The 19,803-nt window shown below is 37.7% G+C and overlaps 4 protein-coding genes and 1 long non-coding RNA gene across 5 annotated transcripts; 3 read left to right on the forward strand and 2 right to left on the reverse strand.

Annotated features, from left to right (window-relative positions):
- Positions 1–505: 505 nt before the first annotated feature.
- Positions 506–4,741, forward strand: LOC107186764 (mothers against decapentaplegic homolog 4-like). The gene is made up of 12 exons (XM_015574699.1): positions 506–712; positions 783–990; positions 1,094–1,242; positions 1,313–1,592; positions 1,781–2,038; positions 2,481–2,621; positions 2,842–3,030; positions 3,102–3,275; positions 3,340–3,594; positions 3,673–3,954; positions 4,037–4,167; positions 4,244–4,741. Exons 2-12 carry the CDS (start codon positions 924–926, stop codon positions 4,322–4,324), a joined length of 2,007 nt encoding a protein of 668 aa, XP_015430185.1. The 5' UTR covers positions 506–712; positions 783–923; the 3' UTR covers positions 4,325–4,741.
- A 3,926-nt stretch (positions 4,742–8,667) lies between these two features.
- On the reverse strand, positions 8,668–9,740 carry LOC107186751 (probable 28S ribosomal protein S26, mitochondrial). The gene is made up of 3 exons (XM_015574688.1): positions 9,502–9,740; positions 9,146–9,408; positions 8,668–9,070 (listed from the first exon to the last, which is right to left on the reverse strand). Exons 2-3 carry the CDS (start codon positions 9,388–9,390, stop codon positions 8,668–8,670), a joined length of 648 nt encoding a protein of 215 aa, XP_015430174.1. The 5' UTR covers positions 9,391–9,408; positions 9,502–9,740.
- A 445-nt stretch (positions 9,741–10,185) lies between these two features.
- On the forward strand, positions 10,186–19,747 carry LOC107186761 (Kv channel-interacting protein 1-like). The gene is given in 5 exon segments (XM_015574697.1): positions 10,186–10,339; positions 18,690–18,850; positions 18,853–18,999; positions 19,195–19,413; positions 19,517–19,747. Coding segments are annotated over 5 exon segments (792 nt in total). The 3' UTR covers positions 19,628–19,747.
- Positions 10,936–13,756, reverse strand: LOC107186760. Its single transcript, XM_015574696.1, has 4 exons — positions 13,418–13,756; positions 13,066–13,281; positions 11,646–12,921; positions 10,936–11,556 (listed from the first exon to the last, which is right to left on the reverse strand). The coding sequence occupies exons 1-4, from the start codon at positions 13,517–13,519 to the stop codon at positions 10,991–10,993; spliced, it is 2,160 nt and encodes a 719-aa protein (XP_015430182.1). The 5' UTR covers positions 13,520–13,756; the 3' UTR covers positions 10,936–10,990.
- On the forward strand, positions 14,625–15,268 carry LOC107186762. Its single transcript, XR_001516188.1, has 3 exons — positions 14,625–14,657; positions 14,806–15,036; positions 15,185–15,268. It is a non-coding gene; the product is annotated as an uncharacterized LOC107186762 (long non-coding RNA).
- Positions 19,748–19,803: the final 56 nt, after the last annotated feature.

Below are 19,803 nucleotides of genomic sequence, written 5' to 3' on the forward strand. Positions count from 1 at the left end.
ATGTCTAAAAAATGAATATAAAAAACTAGTTTTTTTTTAAATCTATTTACATAAGTGACATGCATTAGGAGAACATCGAATAGATACGCAGTGTCTTCAGCCTAAGTGCCTCATGCCAAATTAACATTCGATTTAACATTTGTATCAGTAGAGGAAATAAACTTATCAAATGGCGGAAGGCCCTTCCCATTCATCACTTTTTCCCCTAGCGGAAACCGAGTTTGCTCGTGGTGTTACATGCGTTTTACACATATGGAGTCCCTTATGTATGTCCAGGGGTTCTATGGCCCCAATGTCTCGCATACACGGAGTTTTATACGCGTGCTCCGGGGGTTCAACGACCCCACTGCTTCGCACACGGGGTCTCTTGCGCGTACTCCGGGGGTTCTATGACCCCACTTATCGAACTACTACACAGTACATCTCTATATACATCTACGACCCTGTGCATTATATTATATAGTCTGGCGCTTTAGTCGCCTCGCCAATCGTGCAAGTTAGGCACTAGAGATAAGTGCAGTTCTACCAGGCAGGCAGCAGCAGCCAGGCAGGTACTACTACCGATGTCGCAACGACATAATCTAACCTCTTGAAAAAAACTAGCAGCGTCCTACTCGAAGTAACTGTCAGTTCACGGTACGTCATCGTAAAGCGACTCGATTAAGGTTATTTTCTGTATAGCCGACCTGTAATTAGTTCGTCAACCGATAAGGTACGTTCCGAGTCTGTTAATATTTCATAACCGATTACATTCAATTTGTTTAACTGTTTCACACTTTCAGCGAATCCACATACGCGACACACATGGCTAACAGATCGCTGTTAGATGGTAAATCATAAAAATTTAAACACGTCGAAGCCAAGGATAAGAATAGTGTCTCAATCGAAGAATTGGAACGGTATTCGCCACGGCTTTTACAGAGATGGTTGGATTGGCGGGCGGGGGAGGACATCTGTATCCCTCGCCCCCAATGCAACCTAATCCAGAATGTAAGTTTTGATAACGTCATTTTTTATAAATAATCAGAATTGGTATATTTACTTGGGATATTATTGGTATATGTCTACTATGCAATGTAAACACGGTTTGCAGTGAGAGAGATGACTGGAATTGCCCCCACTGCCCCAACAAGTGCAGATGCTTGTTTGAGCATAGTACATTCATTAATGTGTCATCGTCAAGGTGGTGAAAGTGAAGGATTTAGCAAGCGAGCCATTGAATCTTTAGTAAAAAAACTTAAAGTAAGTACTCTTCTGTCAATTATCTAATTGTATCACGAAATTCAATTCAATGGTCAATATTTTTTCTCAGGAAAAACGCGATGAATTAGATAGCTTAATAACTGCTATCACAACAAATGGAGCACATCCCAGCAAATGTGTTACAATACAAAGAACTCTTGATGGTAGGCTACAAGTTGCTGGTCGTAAGGGTTTCCCACATGTAATATATGCAAGAATCTGGAGATGGCCAGATTTACACAAGAATGAACTAAAACATGTTAAATACTGTCAATTTGCCTTTGACTTGAAATGTGATTCTGTATGTGTAAATCCATATCATTATGAGAGAGTTGTATCTCCTGGCATAGGTATGTCATTAAGCATATTTCTTGTTTGTTTTTTCCTTCTAAAGAAATCATGTGCTTTGATTGAAGTTCCTTTTAATAAATTATCTCTTTGCAAAGCTTCTGTGAATTCATTTGTAGCACCATAAGTGTAAATGATTTATTGTTGTGGCCTTGGTGTATGATGGAATGGGTTGGTTTCCCCCGCACAGACCCGTTCTTTACAGACCTGTCTGGGCTGACTCTACAATCAGGAGTGGGTGTTGGACCAGGTGGTAGATTGGTCAAAGATGAGTACTCTGTTGGTGGTGGAGGAACTGCAGCAGCTGGAGCAGTAGGAACTGCAATGGATGTTGATGGAGAAATTAATCAGACCATTCAGCATCATCCCCCTACTCAACCCACTTCATCTAACAACACTCAACCATCTCAGCAAACTTTTATACCAGGCCTAGCACCACCTAATCCAAGTAAGTAAAGTACTTTACTTCTTTCTTAATGACATTTGTTGTGTATTATGAATATATGAACTGTATTTTAATGACAATTTATGATGCGTTAAAGTTAGTTAATGTGAAGTTGTTGAGTAAAAGACCTTAGTGTCATAGTCCTCTAATCTTACTATGCTATTCCTATGATTTTTGGTTGGTAAATGTATTTTTGTATACAGGGTGTGTTGATTTATTTAAAAATCAAGCATGTTGATGTGTTTATACCCTACAATATTAAATAAATCCACTACATAGACATGAATAAAGCTTTCCTGTTGGAATTGTAGATTAGAGGGTGGTTTCATTTTTTGTGGCCAACTTTTTTATTCATTAGTATTGCTTTATCTATTATTATTTTGCATTGCTAGTTTTATTTCATTTTAGCTTTATTCTTTCTTTTCTCTTTTGTTGTTTGGCACAGCTAGTGGTGAGGGTATGTTTGGCAGTAATGGGGGAGGGAATAATGGTGGTAACCCTCACAATAAACTGGACGACAGTAATTGTCCCAGACAAACCTGGATTCCTACACCTCATCATCCTACAACACGTAACATTCATCATCGTACGTATATATATAATAGAATCCCCGTTTATATTCTTACTATTTTCTGTCTACTGCTGAGTAGTTTTTATTGCTTTGTGCCAGTTTTGTTGAAAGTTGTAATAGTCTTTAGAAATCACTTCATGCAATTTATTTCAGAAACTCTAGGTAAAGTTTGAGTATAATTGATAATGCGTGTTTTGTTGCCTGTATTGTGTACGAGTTACATTTAATTTTGCAGCAGTAGTACATCCAATGAGTCACACCGTAGGTAACCAACAGCAGTCATTGAGTACATCTAGTGGAGGAAATGGCACACAAATGCTCAGTACTTCGCAAGGACAGTCTACTGAAGCTTTCTATGGAACTAATACTCCACCTCAAGACCTTAATCAGCCCCCAAGTGTTGATGCATTAGCAGCATCTTTAGGTATACTACACGATCCTGCATGTATATTCAATAAATATTTTAAATCATTTTTCAACTTGATATTCTAATAGGGGATGGTCAGAATTCACCTGTATCACCTGTACATATTCATCATCCAAATGGATTTCCAGTAGGTACAGCTGCTTATAATTCGGGGGCACCGCAGTGGACTGGAGCGAATACTCTTACATATACTCAGAGCATGCAACCTCCAGATCATAGACACCTACATCCTACTTCTTATTGTAAGTTAGCGATAAATTTATATAGCGCTACTTTAATATTATTGTAAACTTATATCTTTGTTAGGGGGTGGTCATGGTGGTGATGTAGGTGGAAACATTGGTGGTTTGCTCTCTACACAACCAGCACCTGAATATTGGTGTTCTGTTGGTTATTTTGAATTAGATACTCAAGTAGGTGAAACGTTTAAAGTAAGCAGTGGTTGTCCTACTGTCACAGTCGATGGATACGTCGATCCCAGCGGTGGTAATAGATTTTGTTTAGGAGCCTTGAGTAATGTACACAGAACAGAACAAAGTGAAAAAGCACGACTTCACATAGGTATATCCACTTTACACTATTTTTGTTCTTTGTTTCCAATTAAGATGATCATTTGCTGCACTGTCGTATATTTCTTAGGAAAAGGCGTTGTGCTCGACTTAAGAGGGGAAGGAGACGTTTGGTTAAGATGCCAAAGCGAACATAGTGTCTTTGTACAATCCTATTATTTAGACAGAGAAGCAGGTCGTGCACCTGGAGATGCGGTACATAAAATTTATCCCTCCGCATATATTAAAGTTTTCGATTTACGACAGTGTCACAAGCAAATGAGAGGGCAGGCCGCTACTGCTCAGGCTGCAGCCGCGGCACAAGCTGCTGCTGTGGCAGGACACTTAACGCACGGAGCACCAATTACTAAAAGTTCGTATAACATTCTTTCAATTGTCTAAGAATAATTTAAAACATCTCTTTAACTATTATCTTGATTTATTATTTAATATAGGTTTAAGTGCGGCAGCTGGTATAGGCGTAGATGATCTCCGACGACTCTGCATTTTACGTTTAAGTTTTGTTAAAGGTTGGGGTCCTGATTATCCCCGGCAAAGTATAAAAGAAACTCCGTGCTGGATAGAGGTATAAACAATCTTACTTTACTTAGTATTTCACATTTAAAAATTGCAAAAATGCAATCTTGTTATGTTTGATACAGGTGCACTTACATAGAGCCCTTCAGTTACTAGATGAAGTCTTGCACACTATGCCAATAGATGGTCCACGGGGAATTGAATAATTTTATTTATCTTTGAATAACATATATGATATGAAAAAAGACATCACATTGCTACAGACTCTGCATTAAGTATGCAAAATGTATAAAAAGCAGACATATATGATACTGTGTGGTATCGTTGAGGAACAACAACAACAAAAGCTGTTGGTATAAATGAAACCGGTGCGAACTTCAAATCGAGAACAAACATTGAATCGCATTGGAACATTAACTGAAATTCTTTATATATTTTACACACGTGATTTATCGCGTAAGATGAAATGTATGCCACGGCCTTGCATTACCGTCAACGTACAAACGTTATGCAAAAGAAATATTATTTTTCTTTATGAAAAATTATTTTTTAAGAGGAAAGGAGTGCATCTACGAAAACAAGCGAAGGTAGGATGAAAGACTTCTATTTTAATAGGCAGTCGGTGTCCGATTTAAAGAAAAAAAAATACATTTTCCATGGCATGGCCTGGTGAGCTCAGCAAAAATGCGTGAGTAAAACGTGATACTTTCGGAAACATTAATAGTCATAATCTCGTTTTTTGAGATTAGCTTTGTAAGATAGCTTAACTGACATACATCCTACTTAAAGAAAACACTGACAAATTTTAAGCTCAATGTTTACGTCAGATATAACAAACAATGAAAAAGTGGATTGTATATGTGTGCACAGTAGGAAGGTTTTCTAAAAATACAATTGTTTCAAAGTACTGTCGGATAACAGCTGTAGTACATAGAAGTATTACAATAAATACTACATAAGCCGTTCTATAAGTTTGTAGTATCAAATGAAGTATATTGGTAGCGTACCGTCGAGTGAAGATTTTAGCGAAAGGTTTTTGCAATTTTTGCATAGTTAAACATTAAATGGGAGCAACAACACCAAGAAAAGTATACATATAGTGTATTAGAAATTCATATTTTTATTATACCCTATTAATTGTACTGGCAGTAATTTGGTATTGTGCATATTAGATTAACCTTCTGTATTGTCGTTTGTTTTGTAATTTATAACCAAAAATATCACTACACAAATACCTGCAATGTTTGGTTATTAACAATGTTTCATGTCTTTTTTTTTTCTTTTTTTTTTTAACCATTACGTTTCCTCTAAGGACATGAATTAATTCTATAGTTAGTATTATTATAATTATTATTAGCGTCGTTGTTGGAGCGGAGACAAATCTCTAAACATTGAAAACATGGTATGATCTGCTTGAAAACTTGAAAAAGAACTAATCATGTTTTTTTTTTGTTAGCTTGGATTTACTGGTCTCCCTTTTAATCAACCATCGATGTTACTACTATTACCATGTAGTACTTGTTGAATAATTATACTTACTGTTTACCAACCATTTTATTATTCTATATTCGTACAAAATATTCTTATATATATGCTATATTTGATAATATTATCATACAGAGGAAAAGTTGACCAAATTTTATACCTATCCGTATATATAAATACATATATACATACATACATGTACGTATATGTATACAGGGTGTCCTAAAAAGATGGAACAACCGCCAGATGGATATTCCTCATGCGAATACAAATCGAAAAGTCTTTTACCATTTTGTAATCCGAAGCTTCGTTTCAGAGATATTAGCAATTAAACGAACTCAAACGTACACATAGACACAGTCAAGAAGCATATGACCGAAGTCACTGGCCTCTGCTTGCATACATGTGGTCCACCGCTCAGCTGATCGTTAACTGTTAAGTCATGTTCGTTTAACTACTAATATCTCGGAAATTGAGCTTCAGATTATAAAACGGTAAAGCATTTTTCCATTTGTATTTGCATGAGGAATATTCATGTTGAGGATTGTCCCATCTTTTTGAGACACCCTGTATGTATGCAACAGGCATTATATTGTCTTCATTTATTTTAGGCAAAGAAGAGTTTACTGCTTGTTTTTACTAATTGATACACTTTATAGTATTCTAAATTCTTGCTTCTTTGTTGCAATTGAGTAGAGATTATTTAGCTGTTTGTGTTCATGTTGTCCTTATATTTCTTTATGTCACACTTAATCGGGGTGAGTTTCATTCACCCAATTTGTACATATAAACATAGCTTTGAGCATGGAACAAGTAAAGGATGGGTTATTCTTGATTAAGTAGCTAGTATTCAATTATTGCAAAGTGCTTTGTTCTTCTCATTCTGTAAAGTTAGGTATCGTCTTGCGCGATAGAAGTATGATTGAAAAGAAATAGTATATCGGTACCACTAAAAAGACACAATTTAAGGAGAAGAAATATGAAAAAAACGAAGAAAGAATTTGTATAGTAAGAGTAACATGAGGATGTGCATTTGTTGATGAATGACAAAATGAAAAATAATGTTATCGACTAAATTAATTTTTACAGCGCCTGTAATTTAATAGTGAAATACATGGAACACTATTTCCATCACTTTTTCTGTCCATACCAAATGAGAAAGGATACGGAGTTCGAATAAAACAGGAACAAACTCGCGTTTAAGCATACGTGCCGCCAAGTCTGCTTTAGAAACATATGTGCCATCATTTTCATACATACCATATGCAAAATAACGAACAGGTGTAAGATTTTTTATAAATCCTATTTTTTACCAAGCTCATGAATTGCGGATGCAACACATGTTTAAATTGTGGTGCTTCAGAACGTCCTAGATCCATATGTTTTACTGGATCCAGAAAAAAGAAATTTGTATATCTACAATAAGCTGAAATAAATGTATCTGAGAACGTGAGGTGCATTGCAAAAAGCTGAAGCGTGTTTGAAACCACGCAGCATTCACGGATAAATTTCACTACAAACACACATACATGTATGATATAAGAAATGAATCGGTACATTAAGTACAATAGAAAGCTTAGACATTTTACAATGAAAATCATTCTGAAAACGTGTTCATACAATATATTGTCGACGCCTCCGAACAATAGTTTCGTACATAAAATTAGAGTTGGTATCAAAGTGCAATAGCCCTGTCTCATGTCAAAGATACTATAGCTGATAGTTCTAAAAGTAAATGAAATGCCTATGTAACTTATGTTAATGATTGAAAAATGATAACGGTAATTTGATAAGGAATAGAATACTCTAATTATTACTGCTTTTGTCACTTTTATCAGGGTAGTCTATGCATTATAACTTGCTAAGGACTTTACCAATTTGCTTCATATCACAATCAATGACGAAGCCTAGGCTTCTACCGTTACATATTTTATATATTATATAATATTATCAAATTGATGTTTTAAATGATCTTTAAACCGAATGAAAGAAATCGTTGCGTTTATTCAGTTTTCATCGATTCTATTCTATGAATATTCATTCGTAGTAATTTTACTTGAAATGTAGATGTAGTGATATATTTTAATGTGAGGCTTCGTCGTTTATTACAGATCTTGAGATTCAAAGACTTGTTCTTAAACTTTAGGAACATATACACAAGCACGTACAATAAATATCAGAATAGAATTATACATTTACCATTGCTATTCATATGAATTAATGAATTGTCTGTAAAATAATATATTAATACATTTTTTACTAGGCTTTATAGCCGTGATTTAAACATGAATTGTTTTCATAGCATACATCTATTCATACCTTCTGAAATAGTTAACATTTGGTTAGAAAAAACGGTGAACTAGTATTGACTTCTTTATAAACAAATTGTGTGTGTTTAAACCAAAGATACTCCGATGATACGATTACATCATAATACGTTACAAATATGTATGAAATGTAAAAGTAATTATTCTTAACAAATATGTCGCAATGCATAATGCTAGTAGAATCTCATATAAACATTTTTAAACCGTACATCGGAACACAGTCTCATTCAGGTGTGAAATTTCGATTTTTTGGCGAGTATTACAGAAATGAGCATCTAACGAATCGCAAATTAATTGCAGTGATTATCGTCGGCACAGGTAAATTATACATAATTTCTATTCGCAAGATATTTGTACCCGATTGAAAAGCTGTACGACGATAATACATTATTAGATTGTTGAAATGAAATTGTCTACGTATGTGCAAAATATAAATTGTAAGAATGTGATTAATCGGGCTGCAAAAATTAGAGATGGTTAATGCAGTGTGTGTATACCATGTTGTAAAACACATATGCTAAAAAAACTTGAATGGATGTGTTTACAAACTTTTTGTTATTGTACATTATTAATACATTACATTATATATGATCATTTTCAATAAATATATTCTGTGAATTAGATAAATCTACCGAATTGAATTTTATGATAATGAAGCAAATGTACAAATGTGATTGCAGTACTTTTGTGTTTATTAAAAAGAAACTACTTAAGATATAAAGAATTTATTGTACAATTTACACAGTGGTGTTAGCATTATGTTCTTCTTTGTAAAATGTACCATCAAGATCAATTGCAGCATTATGATCTACTATAGTGTACAATGCTTCTTTAATAGCTTCATCTATGTTATCACGTGTAATAAACGATGAAGCTTCTTCTTTTGCTTTTCTAATTTCTGCGTCTACTTTGGCTTGAAGTAACAAATCTCTTTCTTTTTTCGCTTCTAATTTCATCTGAATATCCTCTATACGCTTTTCTCTTTCTGCTGCCAACCTTTGTTGACGTTCTGCAGCTACTTGTTTATTCCAATCTTCGTTAATTTCATTACATTTGATGAAATCTTCATTTGCAAGAATTTTTATAGAAGCAGTATCATATTGAACCTGATTGGCTGCTTCTTTGTTTATAAGAAAAGATCTGAAATAAAAGAGCATTATAATTATATGTTATAACTGTATCATATGAACATTAATTATGTATTAATAACAATACCTTATAGATTTGATAGATGTTCTATAGTTATTGTACAGACATTTAATTTTTTCAAATTCTTCCTGTGATGTAACCGGCCTTTGTGGTACCCTAAATACCTTTGTTTTTGCTGTAGATAACCAAAGTGGTTTTCTCTTCCATCGTACATACTGAATACAAGGTCCATATGATATTAAATGATCATGACCACTTAAATTTCTTATTGTTAACGCAGTGGAGCCCATTATAGCAGAAGCTCGAATCATTGTTTGTAATGATTTTTCCTTTTAAAAAATGTTTAACATTACATTATATATATATATGTATAGTGGATCGCATGTATAGTGGATCGCATGTATATAATTTTGTGAGAATACCTGTGTCTGTAAATTCTTGCTGTATCTTTCCGCAGTTTATATAAAAACTTGAGTTTGACTGTCAGAAAAATCAATGTTTCCAGGATATCATTGTATATATATATACATATATTCAAATCAAAGTTTTGATTCAAATATTGTCGGTAGGTTAAGATATACTGTGCTGCACAGATAACTTGGTATGCCTCGGGTTGCCTCGAGTCTTATGTCGGCACAAGAGAGAGAGAATTGGGCAATAACTGGACTCTAGAGCATCTCCCTCTCTCTTTAATGGGACTGTTTGCGGGGGATTCTCTGTGATTCGTATAAAAAAGATGCGACGGTGAAGTAATTAGTCACATGTTTCGAGGACCTCATTAGATACAGGGCGAATGCGCCACTGCACTCTCACCTACATACGGGTATTGCTTTTTCTTTTAAAGCAGTACAGCCGGAGATCTTGTTCCGCTGACTACTCCCTTTACTTCATACTTTGAATATAGTGTACGTCTTTCGTCACACCTTTTCGATAGTTTTAAATGGAGTATTATAGTTATACGTGCAACGAACACAGTACAGGAAGAAGAGAATAAGAAAAGTCGTTGTAGGCGGGGCGGGAACTCTTCGAGGAATTGAAAAAAGGAAAATAGGGTTGTAAATCGTAAGGGTTGTAACGACGCTGCGGACGTAAGAGCAAGGCCAAAGATGTATAGTGTTAATGTGACACCGGACAGATCAGAAAAAAATTCTAAAAACGTGGAAAACGAAATGGGAGTATACAGAAATCGAAGAAAGCAATCAATTCCTGTTAAAGTTTTCAATTATCTCAAAACGCAAATGCAAACGGAGGGACTTCCAAGTAAGAAGAATCTTTTTATGCTTCGATTTTTTTGTGATGCTTGCCATTTATTTAGTAGTAAAATATATAATGTTCCAAATATTGGTGAGGATAAAGAGAACAAACGATACGAAAAAGAACGAAATTTCATTACGAATGAACTCTAAGTCATTGATTGTTGAAAGTATTTTACTGTGTTGTTCTTTTTAATCACTTTCCACGTTCATTTCTTTATCCTTCTTTATACAAAAAGTTTCATATTATCTTACACCTATTAAACAAGAGTTTGAGATCATAGAAGTTTTCATGATATTTTACTATTTCTTCCTGAATTCTAACATCAAGGAGATAGAGACTCCATTTCTTCTCTCGCGTCTGTCATAACGACGTGTTTTTTTTCATAATTCTTAATTTCTATTAATACTGCAAAAATAGTTCTACAATTCTACACGATAGGTACAACGTAAAAATATGTTGTATCCGAAATTGGATTAAACGAGATAATCTTTCATTGATTGTTTATAACTTTGGTTTATATTCTTAAATATATAAATAACGAGTAATTACTTCTGTTTCTAAATTACATAATAATATCAAAGTTTATATATCTCTTCGCCTTGAATACATGCTACATACAATTTAATGTACCACCAGCAGTACATATTTCTTTTCTTATTGAGTCTGGCTCTTAGAGACATCATCTACTTGATTGACCAATGGCTCAGTATTTATTACTGAGAATAGACAATCTGTATCTTCAACGTTTAAATCTTCGCATATATTTGCATCTTTTTCTGCGATCGTTTCGTAATTCGTATAGTTTTGTGTCCAAATTTCGGGAATGGAATCTTCGCTTTCGGCGATTGACTCTCGTAAATCGGAATTACTGTTTGGTGTCGATGTTCGCAATATTCGGGTATCATATGCCGTGGTTTCTCCGAATTTTGTTTGTAAATTGGCCATACGCATGCCACACGAGGTATCGTTATAGAGTAACCAATAGGGGGAAAAAGAATGTTGCCTGAATTCCGCAACAAACTTTTCTTTTTGGGAACAAGTCGCGTTCGATGATACCGGCCTGTGCGTCGCGATAGGCGCTATGTAACAATATACGCAAGACGTTTGATCCAATTTTGATAAATCTATGCGTTTAGTACTGATGAGATTTAAAATATTTTCCAGAATCGGATCCGCCGGAATTTTTGAACATTTTTTTGGCCAGAACGGGTTTAGTATTCCTAAAAATATTAAATGTTTAGAGTATCTTCTTTTTTTTTTTAAATTCTTAAATGATTAATTTGATGAAAATAATCGAACAACGACATACCATTTGTTTGTACCTTATCTACTGTACTTGATATATTTTTGTTAATATTAGATTCAGATTGTACTGTGGAACTACAGTTTTGTGTCTGTTGTTCTAGGGTACCTGCTAATGGAATGTTTCCTTGATTGTTGTATGAACCTGGATATTCATATGGGAGATGAGAATGATAGTGATTGTTGTTAGAAAATGCTTGTGAAATGGTAGATGTGTATGTGTCCTGATTTATGTTTGCATTTGAAAACGAATGTGTATTTTGTAAATACTCTGCATTACTTTCTGAACTATACTTAATTAGGTTTTGTAAGTAATACGTGTTAGATGAATCAGACTGTGCACTCGGTATGATATTTGTTTCATAACATGAATTTTCTTCTGTTGCATTTAAATTCAATAGGTTTTGATTAGAATTGTAAGTATGTGCATTTTCAGTCATACGATATTGACATGTTAGACCCTCATTACTTATAGGTTTATTTAAAGAATCAGTACCTATATTATCATAATACATTGTTTGAAATATTTTAGAGGATTCAACATCTGCTGATGCACAGTTTGCTTGTGCTGCATCCATAACATTGGTGATGGTCCAATTGTCATAATCTTGATGCATATCCACATTTGTAGAAGAATATTTATATTGATTAACATGCTCATTTGTTAACACATTTGATATCTGTTGACCAATCTCTTCTACATTTCTTACAAAAGTTGGTTCATTTAATAAATATTCTTCCTTAATACCACTTAAAAGTCCATAACACTCTGTATTACTCTCAAAATTTTCCTCGTTATCCTCATTGTCTGATTCAGCTGTTAAAGTATCAGAATTATCTAATAAATTATTAGACTGATACTGATCCATGGTCCAAAGTCGATAGCCACCAATCACTGGACTAGCTATTTCACCCAAGTTTGCACCAACTGGTGCTTGTAGCATTTTTTTCAAGAGTATAGATCCTTGCACGTTGTTGTTTGTATCTTCTAATGTTTGATATTCAACATGATCATTGGGTTGATATACAAATGAATCTGCATTATTAACAGCAATTATGTTAGATCTGGTACAATTGATATTATCTAAGGGATCTTTCTGTACATCAGATGAAACAGTTGCTGTTCTTAAATCTACAATATTTGAATCTTGTATTTGATTGTTGTTTGCATCATATGTCTGAAAGTCCCTCTGTATTCTTTTTAACAAAAATTGTTTAAACTCTTCATAATGGGTAATTCTATTATCATCATCTCTACTTACAATCTCTTCTTCTGCACCAACCTAAGTATGTAAAGGCACTTTATTAAAAAAAAAATGTATATATATATATATAAATATCCAATAGTGTTTTGAATTTGTTTTACTGATATATCCCCTTCACAAAAACAGCTTTATGCATTGTTATAATAGATCAAAATGACTCACCCACTGATAAGGTGGTTGCTGTTGTGGGCAGTAATAATCATCAGCCATAACGTAATCAGGACTATGTAATGGTGTGGAGGTTAACCCGAGAATTTTTCCGCTTTTCACTTTTCTTACTTTCCTCCTGCGATTTTGCTTAAGATCCTGCAGTAGTCTGCCAACTTCGTTTTCATTTCCGCCTTTCGCGGCTTGCAACACTTTAACCAAGAGTTTCTTCTACGATCGGAAAGTAGAGTCGATCGTTCAAAAAATCAATTTCAAGGTAAATAGTTGTATTACGGACGGAAATCAGGAAGCCGGCGCGAGCCCACAGATTACTTCGTTTGAAAGTTAAGAACAGTGAATCAATTACCTTAATGTTACCTGGTACACGATATCTTAGAGCTAAGGCCTGCAATTCCTTGTACGATAATCTTGATATATCGTTGCCGTTCATTTTCAAATATTGAGGCATTCAGCCACAATCCCTTTCTTGGTTTCTACACATTTCTGATATGGCCGATGAAAAGAATCGTCTGCTAACCGAATTACGCGAGTTGTCCTTTAATTCGAAAACAAATTCTATTTAATATCGATCAACGAAGAATATAATGATCTTATACTATTGTCCAAAAGACGGAATAGCACGAAGATCGAATGTTACTGCCGCACTGATTAATTCCTTATTTAATCTAACGGTTATTGTACTTCATTCTTGGTAAACCGATTTGTTCGATTGCAAATTCTATTCTCCTGCCATCTAGAAATACACGTTAAAATTCAATATTACCGATCGATAATATTTGTGTCCCCGTTATCTGCAAATACAGTGTATCGAGTTGGGGTAGTTTGCGACATTGACGATAGATCTAATTACATATTACATAAGCGGTATTTGAACCAGTTCTATAAATACTGTCTTCATTCCTTCTTCATACGCGATGACAAAGTGGACAAAGGATGCATTTTGACGTGAATCTTAAACAGATAAGTACTTGACGAATCTCTCTATAAACAGCTACAAAGGTTTCTTAGCAACCACTTAATTCTGTGATTATGTGGTTTCGAATATAGCAAACGGTGCATAAAGGTCTGTTACTATTTATTTGTTCACTGACGACATTAGGTGTAGCATTCTGTACACGATAATCGACGATCAACATTAATTAGGTAAACGGCCCTGTACTTGACAAACATCCATTTCGCTGGATTTCAATCGATGAAACCAGAACAAGATTTCTGGTTGGTTTGTAACGTGTTGATTGGACTAAACCGCACAGTGCAGTCATTTGCAGGTAATCATCCTGTTGCTCCCAATGCATACCTAAATTTACGAGTGTCTCAAACAAGCATCGAACCAAAATTCTTTCTCTATTGAAACAATTTCTTCGAGACTTTAAGATTATCGAAATATACATTACTCGCGACTATACTTCTTTATTATGTGTCATTTATTACGTATAACTTATATGGTTTAATTTTCTAGGAGACCTTGTAGTAAAAGAGATGTGGGAAGCAAGTAGTGCATGTACCAAATGTTCGGACGCAGTAGAAAAATCATCCATAGTCAGACATCAGCCTTTCACGTTACTCGTTTGTGACGGTGATAGAAGGTATATCTTGAGACGAAAAATACTCGTTCGGAAACGTGATATCGCATTCGAAAAATATCTCCGTCGATAGTTTTAGCTCATCGGCGTAATAGAATTGTGAAGAAGTTTTACTATCTCACTAGCGTAAATACGGCTTTTCTATTTCAAGTTGCATCCTCTCTTAAGTACCAGAGACGGTAGTATCAATTCTATGGAAGCAAAGGCCGCCGTTACATGCAGGTGTTCTCGCAACCTATTGTCTCGCCATCGATAAAGCCGTAGAGAGCTTTTGTTCGGCTTTTGTTCGCGGTAAAACGACCGCTTTACAACGAATGTTATCGCGCGAGACGCGTTAACGCGAGCGTTCGTTACTCCCACTGGAATTGTTTCTCTGCGGCACGTAAGTAATTTCTCACTCCTACGCGTGTACCGCATAAAGGGACTGTCTCGTTATTATTCGCAGAATGTACCCCTAAATTAAATGTATAAATAATTGGACGAAAACCCACTTTGGGAGAAGAGTAGTTAACCGAATCATGAATATTCAGATCCGACGACCGAGTGATCCGGACGAAACTAGGACTGACCGAGAAGAAACGGGAAAGAGGCCAGACGGGACGACACAAGCCATGCGACGCAATAAATTCGTCGATAACGCGACGAGAGATCATCGTTTATTTAAATAATACCCATCCTTCCGGTGGTCTCGCGAGATGGTTTGCAATGGTATCCGCGGTTAGGAAAAACCGTTCGGACTTGCGCGCGAGCAAGTGAACGCTGTGCTTTTGCGTCGGTCAGGCTCCTCTCAATGCATCAGCGTGCGAGGGTCGCGCACGTCGTTATCGAGTCAGTCGGCTAAGATACGTTAGTCCATCCCGGAGCATCAATCGGTGAATTGGGTGCACGCGTCGATCGGTTCGAGCGACAGGTGAACCTCTCGTGTCCCAGAGAAACAACACGGCGCAATAGGAACGCGACAGGAAGAGGCTTCAAGGAGTTGAGTCTTGAGCTCAGTATCTCTATTTGCCGGTGGGGAAAAGAAGAGCTCGACGACATCTTTCGTATCCAAGAGGGCGGCCAATCGGTGGAATCGGTAATCGAGTTGGGTGAATCGCTACGGGCGATCGTTAACGGTTTTTTTGCGAATCGCCGGCGAGCACGGTCGCAAACCGCCAAATGAAGGCGCGTAAAACCCGTGAGAAAAGTAAGTGCAACAATCATACAGGCGGACTGTAGTGCCGCTCGAGTTTCCTCTCCGTGTAAACCACCGGTGCAGGACACAGTCGATATACCGCCGTGGAAAGAGAGATCCTACTTGAGACGAAGGGATTGACACAGGCCAGGCCCCCAGAACGATCTCCCTTTTAATAGCGCGTGGTCGTTCCGGTGTGTCGGTGCTAACAGCTGCCAAAGATGCAACGGCAAGGTGCGAGACTCCCCTCGACTCAGAACGAAAAAACGAATTGAATTCTCCGATTCTTTGCCCGTCTTCTGCCCCATGGACGGTTCCTTCTGTTTATCAGTTAGCGTTCCACCCCTACCACTTTTCCCCCGTTTTTCGGATTGGTAGTTGATCTGTTAGAGAACCGACCGATGGCGACAATGCTACAGACCTCTCTGTATACATACATATATCGTGGTCTCTTTCCAAACTTGGATATCGTTATGTCTTGTCCGTCTCCAGACTCACGGTGGTTAAATTGAGAAAAATGCTCCGAAGGCGGACACGTAAAGTGGGGTAGTTACGGGGTAGGAGCTCTCCCGTTGCTATGGTGACCCCGGATGCCCGGGACCAGAGCTGCTAGTGGAATTACAGTGCATATATACATATGTATATACATATGTACATACCACGTCTATGATGTGTGTATACAAGACACTTCATAAGCGCACGGCCGTGTTTCGGACGATCTTGAACGATAACGGTGCGTCCAGGCAATTTTCGTTGAAAGCCCTTTTGTATCGTCCCTTCTCTAGCGGCATAAACACTTTGAACGCAACCTCTTTCTACCGGGTGTTTCTCCGCGTGAGTTGTTTGAATTAAAGATCCAAAGACAACGGGAAAAGCGTACGACCTTGTCCGCGAGTTTACAATTTTGCTCGCGATTACAGTAAAGTTTCGAAAGATCGATACCCTTGCGCTTATATGTATAAAATTAATCGTATAGCACTTCTTTGACGCTCACGAACCGTTGTATCAACATCTCGGGTAAACGTCGGTTCGTGAAACAATGCATATTTGATCGTTAATGTAAGCTCTTCTCGCTATCTTTGTACTCTGAATGCCCAGTGTATGTATGTATTATACATTCCACGACTCAAGGAACACCCTGTATATCGAATCTCAAGCCAGCTTTGTAGCTCCGGCCATATAGCATCACGTAATCTCCCTAATGGGTTAATATTTATTTGTTCGTCGGGTAGTTTCGTGATTGTAATTTTAGCAGCAATCAATGGGAAGCTTCTACCTTAGCCGTTAACGACGAACCAAACGGTTCCCAACTGCCGAACAAGCTGAGAATTTTTCGTTGCTTATGAGGATCGTAGTAACCGCGAGAGAAAGAGCATGAAAAAGACGCGGGAAGAGACCGTCTGCCTTTGTCGAACGTCCTGTACAGAGATTATTTTTTTTTTTTTTTTTGTATACATAATCGTGGATATTTTCGAAAGGAACGTCAGTTGAATTCTTCGCCTGGTCGTTTTCAAGTATTGTACGGTAGCATGCGTAAAGAGGACTTGATTTGCATGATAGGTAGACACGCGCGAATTCATTTTTGTGGACTTACCCGATTATAATATGTTTCTCTTGTTCTGCTTGATAAGTACTGAATTGTTGTTCGACTAAATCGCGACTGTCAGGCGGTGGGCGAATGAACGCCAATATCGCGATCGTCATGTAGAATTTCTGTAAATATGTACATATGTAGTATCGGTACTTGTAGTAACTTCTTTGATTATGTAGGTGCATTTGTTTTAGAGACTACAACGCCTATTACTCTCTCTAGCCGTTCGATTCCCATCTGCAAATTCTAGTGTTGGGTCACGCTTTCGTTTGCTATTGAATCTTATTTTGACGTCGGCAATTATATATTTATAGCTGCTTGGCGTTAATGAGTATTGATTTTTTAACGTTGCCTCGCTTCTTCGATACGATACACGAAGTCTAGACGGCCGTGTCGCCGGGAATAGTACATATACTTAACAATTCGAACTAAGGAGCGTGTCGTTCCTCGTCAACGAAAGTGATCGCTCGACGCTGAGAGTCTTTTTCCAACTCTGGAACTATCCGATATCTAGCAGTTCTTTTCATTCACCTACTATCTATGTATTTAGCAACTTTTCTTCTTTCTTCCTTGACGCTGCGCATACTTCCATCGTCGAGCAAGAACGAGACAGGACACAAGCCGTGGCATTAATCACGACACCTGTGTCGCAAGAAGATGGAATCGTGCGCGCGAACCTTTCTATCTCTACCTCTCCGTTCTCAAGTAAAACAAGGTCGTTTGCAAGTTCTGCGTTAAATCGAAGTAGATACGACGATTGGAGACGACACAAGATTGGATACCTGTCAGACCGTTTTACCTGGGCAACACCGTGGTCCCTGTCTCTCAGGATTTTTCCGCCTGCAAGTCTGTATGCATCCACGCATCTTCAGGTATCGTCGGACGCTACAACGCGCGCACTGTCCCCCCAAGTAGAACCCCAGTTTTAGCTCGCGGGGAGGAGACCGTGAACAGGTTGCCCGGAGGATGATCAGCGGTGTTGTTGCTGTCTTCTCGGGCATCCGACGTACATATCTTCTCCCGCGTATTGCAACCGTTCCTGTGCCTCTTACGTATTTTCGCACCCCATGTCTCGTAAGTAGAAAACGCGCCTGTCTCCTCTCCCTGTCTGCTAGTGAGAGAGAGGAGGAATCGGCGCGTCTCTCCCTTAGACTGAAGTAGAGGATGAAGCATATTTGACAATAAAAAAAAAGAAAACGGTGAGAGGGGAGGTACTCTCGAACGCGTGATACAGTCTTAGGAGTGAAGCGCCTCTTGGCAAATATTACAGAGGGCGAGCTTGAAGAACTCGGGGGCGTTTTAGGGGGTTCCACCGCCGGTGCCCTGGCCCTCGGTGGCCGGCACAAGCCGGAGGAGCTTGCGACCCTCGCGGCGAATACCAGGTTCTCCAGGAAGGAGATACAGCTGATATATCGGGGTTTCAAGCAGGAAAGAACACTTCTGTGACCCCCAGTAACCAAGTTCTGTTAGTTATAGAAATGGGACGGTGATTGTTATCCGAATCTTCAGATGCCAGCCAGTACGCCCACTACGTTTTCAACACCATGAAGAGGAAACCGTCTGGAAAGATTAGCTTCGAGGTGAGGATCATTTTTTCAGTTAAGATCAGATTTCATGATCGTCGACCATACTGAGCCTGTTGCTTTTTCGTCACCTTTATTCTCTTACATCTCACTTGTTCATGTCGTTCGTCCTCCTTTAGTTTCAAGTGCGTGGTACAGACGATATTATTTAAGTTGGTGTACCGTAGTAGTTTTTTTTTTTTGTTTGTTCAGGAATTCTTAACCATCCTGTCGAAAGTATCCAGAGGTTCGGTGGAGGAGAAACTCCAATGGGTGTTCGGGCTTTATGATCTGGACGGTGATGGATTGATCAGTAAAGAAGAGATGCTGGATGTGGTTGGTTCCATTTACGAGATGCTGGGTCGTTATACTCAGCCCCAAATAGGTGAGCCGCATATGGCTGCCCGGGAACACGTCGATCGTATTTTTCACGTACGTAATACGGTCTTCAATGGCTGTATATCACTGCACCATTGATTTCTATCTCCTTTAACTGTATGTGTTACTGATGTACGAAGCAAGTTTTCTTCTCCAGTTAATAGACGCCAACAAAGATGGCGTGGTGACAATCGAGGAATTGGTACAATGGTGTTCCAAGGACGAGCAGCTTCTGCGTAGTCTCGACACTCTCGACACTGTCTTATGAGATCGTTGCGATTGTTTTGTAATCCCCAATCGATGCCCGACGGTCACGGATTACCTAGAAATATCCAGGCGTACAGGCGAGCTATGCGCGTAGTTTCCGGAGTAGCTCGACGACCGATTGCATTGAATTCTTCACTTTCGCGAATCGAGACTCAACGGAAATTATTGTCAGAGCTT

Source organism: Dufourea novaeangliae, unplaced genomic scaffold (genome assembly GCF_001272555.1).
Source record: "Dufourea novaeangliae isolate 0120121106 unplaced genomic scaffold, ASM127255v1 scaffold92, whole genome shotgun sequence".
NCBI classification, from domain to species: domain Eukaryota; kingdom Metazoa; phylum Arthropoda; class Insecta; order Hymenoptera; family Halictidae; genus Dufourea; species Dufourea novaeangliae.

Bases quoted from the DNA above. Each gene is read 5' to 3' on its own strand.
- LOC107186760 (XM_015574696.1), bottom strand. From the start codon at position 13,519: ATGCCTCAATATTTGAAAATGAACGGCAACGATATATCAAGATTATCG. The intron at 13,282-13,417 runs GTAATTGATTCA...TTCCGATCGTAG, and splicing joins GTGTACCAGGTAACATTAAG to AAGAAACTCTTGGTTAAAGT. The intron at 11,557-11,645 runs GTATGTCGTTGT...TAATATTTTTAG, and splicing joins AGATAAGGTACAAACAAATG to GAATACTAAACCCGTTCTGG.
- LOC107186764 (XM_015574699.1), top strand. From the start codon at position 924: ATGGTTGGATTGGCGGGCGGGGGAGGACATCTGTATCCCTCGCCCCCA. The intron at 1,243-1,312 runs GTAAGTACTCTT...ATTTTTTCTCAG, and splicing joins CTTTAGTAAAAAAACTTAAA to GAAAAACGCGATGAATTAGA. The intron at 3,031-3,101 runs GTATACTACACG...ATATTCTAATAG, and splicing joins TGCATTAGCAGCATCTTTAG to GGGATGGTCAGAATTCACCT.
- LOC107186751 (XM_015574688.1), bottom strand. From the start codon at position 9,390: ATGATTCGAGCTTCTGCTATAATGGGCTCCACTGCGTTAACAATAAGA. The intron at 9,071-9,145 runs GTATTGTTATTA...CTTTTATTTCAG, and splicing joins ACATCTATCAAATCTATAAG to ATCTTTTCTTATAAACAAAG.